This window comes from Brassica oleracea, chromosome C6 (genome assembly GCF_000695525.1).
Source record: "Brassica oleracea var. oleracea cultivar TO1000 chromosome C6, BOL, whole genome shotgun sequence".
In the NCBI taxonomy this organism is placed as follows: domain Eukaryota; kingdom Viridiplantae; phylum Streptophyta; class Magnoliopsida; order Brassicales; family Brassicaceae; genus Brassica; species Brassica oleracea.
The window spans coordinates 29,966,962-29,978,633 of record NC_027753.1 but is presented as its reverse complement, the minus strand read 5'-3'; the positions used below and the strand labels follow the sequence as shown (position 1 = coordinate 29,978,633).

Genomic DNA, 11,672 nt, shown 5'->3' with positions numbered 1-11,672 from the left:
ACCAGGCTGGTTTTCCACACGTTCATCATCTACCACATCCAGAGCCGTGCCTGATAGGAAGCAGGTCAAGCATTGGCTTCGGGGCCGGTTAGACTAATTATTATTTTGGTGCCAATATTTGTAAATTTTTCTTTGGTGCAGTGGTATAGAAAGATATTTTAACTGATCAGGCCATGAGTTCTAACCACTTTAGCACTGTTTCTGTATTTTCTTTATTTTTATCAGTTATTTTAGATTAAATTTTTACATTAAAACAAATTAAGGGGCCAAAAACTTTTTTTATGCTTCTAACCTACAAAAAGTAAGACACGGGCTGACCACATCTAGACAAAGCGAAATTCTCATCGTCACCATGGAGCCTCTCTCGATACAGGCACCATACCATCATTCAAAGGATTGATACAACGATTCGGAACAGGATCGTCTCTCTTCACTATCATGGAAGGCACAAATAAGGAGGTTTGCGGAGACGTTGGTTTGAAATATTTCCGAGTTGATTAATTTGCCGCCCAGTTTGTTTGAGTCACATTACATTTATTCTTCATACGGCTTTTAAGATTTATAGCTTTATAGCTCTAGCTATATTGTTTTGTCATTTGTAAATGTCTATCATTTTCTGACTAATTAATAGAAAAATTTAATCAAAATATATATACTTCAGGCTGACGATATCAACACTTTAGAACTGTGGATATATCCAATGTGACCATGGGGCCGATCTAGACATACTTTTAATTGGAGGCGCGCACTATTATAAATTTCAAGTTAGTAGGGAACATTTTTATAGTGTTAAAGCGAATTACATAAAGAAAATCAAATTTTTTGAACAGATCACCTAAGAAAATAAATTTTAGTCGGGGCACGTGACCCCGTTAGGAACAACCCTGTTCAAAAACTCGCCCGCCTGGCCGTTTACTCGTCCGATTAGATGGTGGTCGGAAGGCTGCCGTGGCGAGGAGGAGGTATTTGGTGGTCCTAGGCGCTGGAACAAAAAACCTTTCAAAAATCGAAATTTCAATATCTAAATCAGTGTTTAAGTCATGAATCTACTATATTTAGGTGAAACTCATAAGAATCGGTTGTAAAAACCTATAAAATCGCGAGAAAAAAAAAGAAGAACAAAAGATTTGACATCTGGAAACGCAGGGAAGAGGTTGAAGATGAGAGTAAATTTGTATTTTCTCATTCATTAACCTAAAATCAGAAAAAATGATGCAAAACGCATTTTTACCTACTCGAACTCGCGCCCCTATACAGAATGACTGGGACAAGGACCACTAGACTGTGTTATCTAGATGGATATTCTTCACATACCTAATATATGAACCTAAAACTAGGCGCCGAATACACCCCGCTTAAACTCCGATTTTTTGGTAACTCGCTAGGCGTAGGGTTACCGCCCGACTAATGCCTAGCATAGTTCCGAACAGGGGGAACAACATATGCGTCTGCTCCTGAACGTGCGTATGACTTCTTATTTTATTTAGTTGCTTTGGTTCTCTTTGTCGTCTTAATTTTCTGGATGATATGATCTTTTCACAACCCAATCATAAGTAGTGTTACGGCTGAAATATTAATTTGTAGAGGTTTCTGTACAAAAAAAATCTTGGATAGCCGAAATAATTTTTTTATAACTGTAGTGAATTGTGGTGTCTCAAATTTGACTCCAATTTGAATTGGAATAATTCAAGGTATATAGAATTGCAATCCTTTTTCTTTAACATAGATATGGATGCACTTGCAATCTGAAAAGGTGGTAAAAGTAAACTAATAATATCACCCTAAAGTACAAAGATAAAAGTCTAAAATGATTGTAAGAACTCAAAAAAGATTAGCAAAAGTATTATCCGAAAACCTCCATGTTTTCTTTTCTTAAGAATGCACATACATGCTCTACGTTGGCACATAAGTCAGTAGATATATTAAAGTTGATCAATTACATCAAAATTATACTATATACATTCATATATATATGTACTATGAATAGACCTTAAGACATTGCAATTTTAGCGGTGGTGAGACGCCTTTGATCAAAATTGAAATAATATAAAGAGATCTATGCTTACAAGTTACAACCCCTTGCGGCCGCATATCTCCACAATGAGTTAGCACCTCCTTAGCTTCTTTTTTTTCAAGGTTATGATGATTTGCTGATGGTACCTGGGAGATTATATCCAACAATGCAGACATGTTTATGTGTCATTTTTTTCTTTCAATAATCAAATATGCAAGCACACATTCCCTATTTGATATTATGTAATATAATATATTCGTTTATTTTACCAAAAAAAATATTCGTTTATTTGTTATTGTGAATAATGTATAATTTTGTCATGTGGTTAATTTGTCTGACTTCTAAGAAATATTCCAAGTCAATATTGTTAGTACTTAATAAAGGGTTTTACTCGTGGAGCTAAGATGCTCATATATCTCTCTTTCTTTTTTTTTAACAATATGCTCATATATCTCTTTTTAATTATTTTCTCCCTTTAACTTTCTTGGCTGTCTTTAGCTAAAACAGGAAGCATTTATTCATGTGACCTAACACAGTACCCTCGGAACTTATACCATATATATGCGGCGCCTCATGCATACATGTACATAGAATAATGCTATGCAATTAAGTTGATGTGAATACACAATATTAAGGGTTGTATATAACTGATAAAAGGAGAGATTCAAGATCAGAGTGACATCGAGTGGAGTATCTAAGCTTGGTTATTAATATTTGTTGACATTTCTATAATCATGCTGACCCATTTCAAGTTCACCTCTACCTTATATAAGTAAGCCTATACATATGCCTTTGAGCAAGAGGAGTAAGCACTATATAATATACCAGTGCTTGACCCTAATTGAATCACTTCTAAATAATAGTTAACATGTTTTATGTATATAAATATACAAACAGAGAGAGAGAGGCAACCATCCATTTATTATACATGCATCATCCAACTTTTATGTTTCTGAAAAGGGACTGGCCTACATATCTATCAAGTGATCTAAATTATTCGAAAAGAGAGATGATGGTGCATCATCAGTGATTAGACAAACACGATATTGATTCTCATTTATATTCATCAGTACATCTACATCACTACAATAGATAGATTTGCTTCTGTCAAAGCATGGGATATTTTTCCCACTTAAGATATCTCTTGATTTGGGTTTTGAGTTTCGGACTAGAAAAAGTAACCCTTTTATGCCTTTGTGGTCCATTAAAAGTTTTAAACCCTTGGGAACCAAAAGAAATATCATTTTATCTATTTATAGAATTCACTTCTAATCCTATATAGATGAACATTAATTAACAAACTCAAATATATATATATATATATATGATATTTTACCTCAAGGATTGCGCATGGTTTTATATATATATATGAGATTTTACCTCAAGGATTGCGCATGGTTTGAGGTACAATATCACCAAGTAAACCTTCTTCTGGTTGATTAATAGACGGCACTGCAAAATGTCCGTCGTCAGTAGTAGATTGAGGTAATTGCGGTGAAGAAGTATTTTCTCTGTGAAGTTGATGAAGGAGTTCTTGGTAATAATAAGGATTTGGCAATGGAGGAGGGAGATGATGATGGGATGTGAAATTATGAGGGTCGTGAGCTGGGAAGATTCCTCCTCGAGGGAATCCAACGGTTTGGTGGCAATGTTGTCCTTCGTATGTTGTGATCACTATCGATGGATCTTCAGATGATCGTTCCACTCTCTTCTTCACCGTGCATCTGCTGTTCGTGCATCTATAGTAGCTCCTACATATAAACAACAATAAAAAATGTTTGATGATCTCTGATGTACCATGTATATATATATGTAACTTTCCTTTTGCAGATAATATATATTACTAAAACTCATTGGCTAGAGAAGTTAAGATAATGAGAAGAAAGTGATGATAACTAGGAGACCTAGGGAATGAGCTATTCTTGACAGCTTTCTGTCCATATTTACGCCAACGATATCCATCTTCAAGATTATCTACATCACTCTTGGTCATGAATGCGAATCTTTGTTGCCTGATTCGCTTTTGCGCCTTCTTCTTCTCCTTCTTTCTAAAAAGAAACATCAAAAGATTATTAATATATATCACCATGCTGCAGAAATTACAGAATAACCAATCAATCCGTCAAAAACAATGATTCTGTAAAGCTAGCGCCACCACACTCAGCAGTCAAACTACCACAAAAAAAAATATTTTTTTTCTTTCAACTTGAAATATTATATATCAACCCGGAACCAGGAATTAGGAATTCGATTACAAACGGACTCAAACAAAAACAACCCAATTTTTCTGGTTCCTAAACTAGCTTCAGTCGACCCTTCACCCCCGGCACAAAAAAAGATCTTTAATAGTAATACTTTCATTAACTTCTTTTCCTTAACGTTCAAGTAACTTTCATTAAACTAAACGTTTATTGAGTTTAAAACGAGCATCCATTTTACATTTGCTATAACGATGTAAAATCATACTCATCTGCACTCATTTAGTTTTCGATCGTGGACTCCAAACCCTACATATCAGTTAGGGTAGTGATGTCCTCACAGTTTACGAGACATGAATTTTAAAATAACTCAGGGCTTTTCTTTAACACTTTGCTATGCATACTAGTATTGGATAACATCATTAAAACGTGAGAAACTTTTTGACCTAATATTAGTTTAATAAAAGTAAAGACGAGGAGGATGCAAAAAGGATATGTAGAGTGCACGCTAACATCACATAGACGCAACAGCGGCGGTGTGTTCATCATTATTTTTTCCTCTCTAAATTGTCACCGACGATTCATCATACTGATGATGACTCTGCTATATTATTTGTACGAACGAATCCATTCTCCACTTTCTAGCGATGGCAAGAATAATTAATGAAGAAGAATTGTGTTTTTAATTGGTTTTGATGGCTTTGACCCAAGTTAAAAAACTCTCCCGGCCACCACCACCACCAACAATTACGATCGGACCCCTGAAAAAGGAAAAAAAAAAACCCACGTGTTTCTCGCGCGTCTCATCGCTTATTTGGGAAAAAGTAAAGAAACTCACGGTGTTTTCGCGGCGGAGGCGGTTGAGTTCTCGGTTGGATCCTCGCTTGAGCTAGATGTAGCAGCCGAAGGATTGTTAACGTTAGTTGAAACCTCTGTAACGGTAACAGAAGCGGCAGCGGCCGATGAGGAACAGGAAGATGTTGGAATGGGCTGATCAGTCTTTGAGGTGGTGGTGGTGATGGAAGATGGGACACCGGCGGTTTGTGTAAAACTAGAGGAAGCGTGGAGGTTCCAGGCGAACTCAGATAGGATGGTGGAAGTGTCTCTGTAGAAGAAGTCAGAATCTGAAGCTGTGAGTTCTCTCCATGCTGAGTCGTCGCTCAGATCGGGATCTTTAGGATCGTTCATGATACAGTCTTGAGAGAGAGAAAAGAAAAAGAAAGATAAAGCTAGGGTTTATTAGCGATTGGAAGAGAAAGAAAGCAAAAGAAAAGAGAAGAGTAGAACTTTTGAAGAATCCCGTTAAAGTGCTGTCAGCGTCTCATCAAACACCGATCAGACTCTTTCTTTAGAGATTTTTTTATTTTTAATTTGTTTTTTAAAGATTGTCTTTTGTCAAATTGCGAAAATAAATAATTCATGAGAGAGGGAGAGGAGTGAAAAAAAATAAAGAGAACATTGAGGAAAAAATGGCACGTCAACGTCAAGGGTCACAAGTGAAGCGAACGGAACGGGAGGGAGAGAGAGATGATATCTTAATTTAAGCTCGAGGTAGGTCACACAGCTACTTTCCCCTCCTAGATCAACGCCTCCTATTTTCGGAGTCGGATTCCCATTTTTGCTCACTTCCTTCACAAATCTTTCTTTTGTGCATAGTAAAAAGATAAAACTTTACAATTTTACTTTGTATATAAACGGATGGGAGTTGTTTACAGTTATTTCAAACTTTACAATTTTACTTTTTATTTCTGATTGAAAAATTAGTTGGAAAGTAATTTAAAATGAAGCAAAATTTGGTTTTCCTTAAGGATGAAGCATAATAAAATACTTAATAGTTGACCAAAAAAATTAAAAACTTAATAAAGTACGCATTTAATTTTTGATTGAAAAAATTGTTAGAAAGTAATTAAGTGTTGATTCCTGCGTGTTGTCCGTCTTGGATATGACAAGATTACAAGAATCTAGCCAATGTAATCCACAAACCATTAAACATTTATTTAAACGGCCACGTGGAATTTCTCGATCCTCATGATCATTATATAACCATATACTTATATTCCCATAATTGCAATCCTTCAAATAGCACTCAATCAAAACGAATCTTCAAAAATCATTGAACGATACTGTGTCAAAAAAAATTAAAAAGTGATCAGCAGATTAGTGGATTATTTTTAAAGTAAATGGTTAAGAGCCAGACACATGTATAGGTGTTGTCTAACCATTATTAGAATATATTATTGAAAACATGTAACATATGTACCACACGCCAGAACCCTACCAACATATCTACACAGCTGTAATATTTATGCGTCTACGTTTAAATTTGTGATTTAATTATATACAATCAACATTGTCCATATAAATTCTTGTGTAAATATGTGCATGTAACTTTTTGGGAAATCTTCATATATATATATATATGCATATGACCAAAGAATTTAGTGTTAATTTACACATTGAAAGAGCAATATTCTTTTTTACCATTTATGGGTTTCGTCCATCGCACTCGATGATACTTTTTCAGTTTCATAACAGATGGCATTTTAGAAGGTTTTTGTTGTTTCATATTAGATAATATTTTAATATTTTTATGTTATTTTAATTTTATTAGAAACTGTGTAACTAATTAGATATTGTAGTTATTTTTATAATTGATTAAATTATTTTTAAATTATATTTTAAAACTATTTTTTACAAAAAAAATAAATTTTTTAATCTTTATTCATTAAAGTAAAATATCATGTATTATAAAGTCGAAGGAGTATTAATTAGAACCTAGCATCTACGTCGAGAATCAATTGTGCGCACACGCAAGAGTGACACCTACCTAAATTTCCACAACTCTATAGCCGCCGCCTAGGCACTGTTATTTAGTTATTCGATATACATTATATAGTCGTAGTTAAAAAATAAATAAATTATGAATAGAAAATATCAATAATGTATACGAATCCTGTTAGAGATATAACCATGAACAGTAGAGTTTGCAATCATTAAACGCAAATGCTCTTATATGCAGTATTTGCACTTTTCCTCGTATTATTAATTTACTAGTGGTCTGCGCGGGAATGTTATCTTTGTTTTGTTTAAAGTGTTTTTTTGTGGGTTAAACGATTTGGTTTTGACAAAAAAAAAAAAAACGATTTGGTTAATTTATAGGTATAAAATAATATGTTGTAAAATATTTAACAATACTGGATCGTCGGGGTTGAGATATTATGGTGACTGAGGTATTATGGTCCTTTAGTTTGATTAATTTGTGTTTACAATTGTTTATTCCCATTTATTTTTATATCTATTCTCGGTAATCATTAGAATTATGTTGATTTTTGATGTTATATGTTGTTGTGTGTATTAAGTTTATCATTGTTGTTTTTTTTTAAAACAAATATTTTTTAAAAAAAATCTACGATTATTGTTTTGAAGTTCCATTTGGAAATGAAATTTTGGTGTCATATTGTTGCTAAATTGATTGGTTTAAATTTAAAAAAAAACTCTACTTTAGTTCTTAAAGTAAAACCCTAATTCTCTTGCTTAAAATATGAACACAAATTATTTAGCTTGTTTGTAGTAAAAATACATTTGACATTGATTTTTGATGTTGTTGCGGCAACATGTAATTGCAGTTTTTTATATTTTTATATATTTTCATGTAAAATGGTAGCCTCGTAAATCTAACCCAATATAGATTTTGTCAAGTTATTTTCTTTAAATTCTTTTTTTATATAACTAACACCAAAGACAAGAATGCAAATATGGATTTTGGTCCATACTTAGAAAACAATGGATACTGAATGATATGATTTATTTTATTCTTGGACGGAAATGGTTTTTTGAGGAGTTTTCCTATAATTGAATATAATTTATATCTTAAATGTAAAAAGAAGAGACAAATTATTGCATTAATAATATATTATGGTATGAAAACTTAAAAGCGTGTTTCTTAGACATACATAATTCTATGCAAGAAAAACTAATATAATACATGGCGCTTGTGTGAAATCAATGAGTTAAAGATTCCACCAAAAAAAGAAGATGAAAACACCAATCACAATTCAAAATTATTATAAAAAGAACAAAGGGAAAGAGGTGAGGTTGTGACACTTCTTCATTTCTTTTATATATTTACAGTAGAGAATGAGAGATTGACGTTACCATGAAAGAACAACGTGAGGAACACCAGAACTAAATTTTCTCTTGCTTCCTCAATTCCACAAAGTAATTGAATAAATTTTGACTTGTTTTGATTGAGAAACTGTGGTGATGGTTTGTGTGATGTCTTAAATTGTTGACTCTCCTCTGCGTTTTGTTTTGTTCTTTGAATTTCAGATACTTGTTTCTGATGTATCGGTTAGTTTTTTTTTTTTTTCTGATGCAATAAGCCCATTCTCTCCTTTAGTTTCTTTTCTTGTTTCGTGAGCAAAAAAAGAATGATTATGAAAGCTTAGTAAGTACGTTTCACATTTCACATAGAGACAAAAGGATAAGAGTTGCAGAAGCCTGTTTAAGATATAAGATTCTTAGTTAGCCAGCAGCTTTGACATAGATCAATTTGTAATCTTTATCCAAGTTGTAAGGAATAAATAAATGTACGCACGTTCAAAATGATGGTAGAAAACAAAAGAAGATAATGGATACTAAACCCCATTACATTGTTTATATCACTATCAAATCTATGTAATACACTATCAAGAATTATCAAAGGAACTCAAGAAAAAAGAACACAAATAAAAAATCAGGAAAAAAATAAAACAAAATAAGATGAAAAGAACTGGTTCGTTCCCTTTAGTCCATATATGACTTCTTCACAGTACCTTCACCGTTGAACAATAGAGTTTTTTTCATCAGATCAATGACATGCTTGGAGTCTTTCAATCTTCCTTTGTCCCAACATGAACATACTTGCGAGAAAGACTTCAATTTATTGTGAAAAAGGAAAATTTACCTTCTCTTATTTTTTAGCTTCATTCTGAGCCTTAATAGGTGACTTCTCCTTTTCTTCTCTCTTCTTCTTCCTCTCTTTTGCCTCTTTCGCTTTTGCTATCTCCTCCTCCAACTGATGCTGCTACTTCATCTCTGCATAGTCTTTTGTTTTCTCTTCTCCTCTTCTTTCTTAATCAACTTCTTTTTCTTTGGTTAACTTAGATAGCTTCTCTTATTCTTATTCTTCTTCTTCCTTTGTTGCTGGCTTCTCTCCTCTTTCTAGACACAAATTCCTTGACAAATGGTGGAGGCTGGTCTGGCTTTACGGCCTTGTTAGATTTGTGGTCTGGATCTTCTGCTCGACGGGTTTTGAACAGCATTTACATTGTTTTCACTTTCATATTCAGTTCTAACAGAAGCTATATAATATGAACAAAGTTGCTATGTGTTGTTCCAAAAAGAAAAGAAAAAATTATATACTAATTAGAGGTGAGTATGTTATTATCATTGTTCTAAGCATACTTCTCAGGTTTAGTTAGTTGAAACATGAGATTAACCGACCTGTAAGAAGGCTCTCTATGGCGAGGATCGTAGCCTCCAAGAAGACAATTTGACTTCAATGGCGCTTGGATTTTTTCCAATGAACCTAGCAAAAATCCCATTAATCACAGTAAAAAGGGCGAGAAGCACATTAAAGAGAGGTGATGTGGCACCGTGAGATAATCTTACCTCAGCGTGGCAAACCGGTTTGAGCAGCTAATCACCGCTTGCTGATCATCCAAATCCAAGATTATTCAGGTTTTCACGGTTGCTAACAAATGACAAGGTCTATGACAACAAATCACGCGAATTTTCACTGTTCTTCCTTCCCTTAGTCTAACCTCAACCTGTGGATGACAGAAACGTAGAGTAAATGGCTTAACCTATGAAACGAAATTACTCATGAAGCTTTGTTAACGCCTTACTCTTGCTTGTTGGCCTTTAGGGCTTGGCTAAGATGAGGGACATAACTCTTTCTTCACACGGCAAGAAAGAGTATCAGGTGTAGGTGTTAATGGATGGAAGCTTGTTGAACCTTGAGGCAAAGATCCAAGTGGAGTTGACTCAAGTTCGTTGTGAAGATCATTGATCCTTTGTAAAAGTTCGTTGAGATAATAGATTGCATCTCCAATTATTGATGATCGATCTATTTGCAAATGACATCCAAATCCACGAAAATGCTAGAGTTTTTAGCTAAGGCAAAATAAAAGCAACAAACATGACACAAAATCTCTCCAACTCTAACTGTGAGAAGTAAATGATGGAGACAAATCACTTAAGCAGATAAGAGAGAAGTAATTACCTCTCTATTTTTTGTACTCTAGATCAACATAAGAATCCATAAGCACAAAGAGAACACCATGAACTCTTGAACACTTGCAAAAACCAAGAGACATCAATTGGGTTACCCAATCATATGTACTTCTTTTCTTTTCTAATGACTAAATTAGAGAAATAGTCACAATGTTTAAGTATTTACACTTGCTCTACCAATGAAACTAACCACATGCTTATGGTACTGGTTAGCAACAGATTGGTAGCTAAACAATCGTAATGCAAGAAAAGATAAAATGACTTACATTAATATTTCTTCTGTGCCCAGATCTTTGTGTTCACATAGCCAAATTTGGGTCCGAATACAGAAAAAGTGAAACCCAAGAATCAGAAAACGCATTGATAAATTAAAACATTTTCAGATCCATTGTTTTGGAGCTTACACTTTGAAAAAACCAACAATTTTAAGTTATGGAGCCGCCGCAAAAACAAAGCAAATTCAATCAAAGAATACAGATAAAGTAATACCAACAAATAGATGAAAGAGAAAAGATCATAGGAAACGTACAATTAGTTGGATCAAAAAAATATCTGAGAGGACCAAAGCCTAGATCAGTCAGACGACGATTGGCGAACCCATCCCCTGATGTGCCACAGCAGGAAGTTACCTTTGATGATAATGACGATGATTAATTCAGAGGGAGTGGGATGAGTAGTGAGTGAGAAGTAAATAATGAGATTAAAGGAGCTAATTGATGACGTTACAGAGGTGGTGATTTGAGTTGCTAGAAGACGGAGAGCCAGGGAGGAGGAGCATAGCTTGTGTCTCACCCGATACAAACCATAAAATAAGATTGGGCCATCTCTAAAATTTCAGTGCAAGAGCCCACCAGACAAACAACGTAAATGGCCTACGAATAGAAAAAGTGACGAGGCTTTGAATTCATGTAATAAGAGGGGACACATGTCATAATTTGGAGAAATGAGTGATGAGGTGGCAGCATGAGAAGGGATAAAATGCAACTTTATTGTTATAGATTATTCACAAATTTGAAACGCTAGCATGAATGAAAACATCACATGTAATTATATTCTTCGTCTGTTTATATCTCACGTTTTCAGTCTACATTTGGAAAAATAAACTGTAGCGAGATCATGATGTAAGCAATTTCTTCGCCATCTGTTTGTATTTCACGTTTGTCTAGCAATATTATTTTCCAAAC

At 34.1% G+C, this 11,672-nt stretch overlaps 1 protein-coding gene and 1 long non-coding RNA gene across 5 annotated transcripts; both read right to left on the bottom strand.

Annotated features, from left to right (window-relative positions):
- Positions 1-1,862: 1,862 nt before the first annotated feature.
- On the bottom strand, positions 1,863-5,594 carry LOC106296973 (probable WRKY transcription factor 57). The gene is made up of 4 exons (XM_013733236.1): positions 5,051-5,594; positions 3,919-4,062; positions 3,395-3,765; positions 1,863-2,160 (listed from the first exon to the last, which is right to left on the bottom strand). Exons 1-3 carry the CDS (start codon positions 5,398-5,400, stop codon positions 3,396-3,398), a joined length of 864 nt encoding a protein of 287 aa, XP_013588690.1. The 5' UTR covers positions 5,401-5,594; the 3' UTR covers positions 1,863-2,160; position 3,395.
- A 3,234-nt stretch (positions 5,595-8,828) lies between these two features.
- On the bottom strand, positions 8,829-11,028 carry LOC106299068. 4 transcript variants are annotated; one of them, XR_001261672.1, is made up of 6 exons: positions 10,755-11,028; positions 10,478-10,550; positions 10,101-10,321; positions 9,865-10,022; positions 9,697-9,781; positions 9,380-9,554 (listed from the first exon to the last, which is right to left on the bottom strand). It is a non-coding gene; the product is annotated as an uncharacterized LOC106299068 (long non-coding RNA). The 4 variants fall into 4 exon arrangements; XR_001261671.1 differs by having other exon boundaries at positions 8,829-9,554; positions 9,697-10,022; positions 10,101-10,368; XR_001261670.1 differs by having other exon boundaries at positions 8,829-9,554; positions 9,697-10,022.
- Between the last annotated feature and the right edge of the window lie 644 nt (positions 11,029-11,672).

What these genes read in the sequence shown, in the direction of transcription:
- LOC106296973 (XM_013733236.1), bottom strand. Translation starts at nt 5,400, where the DNA reads ATGAACGATCCTAAAGATCCCGATCTGAGCGACGACTCAGCATGGAGA. An exon ending in GCCTCCGCCGCGAAAACACC is followed by an intron (nt 4,063 to 5,050) that starts GTGAGTTTCTTT and finishes GTTTCTTTTTAG; the next exon opens with AAAGAAGGAGAAGAAGAAGG. An exon ending in AAGAATAGCTCATTCCCTAG is followed by an intron (nt 3,766 to 3,918) that starts GTCTCCTAGTTA and finishes GTTTATATGTAG; the next exon opens with GAGCTACTATAGATGCACGA.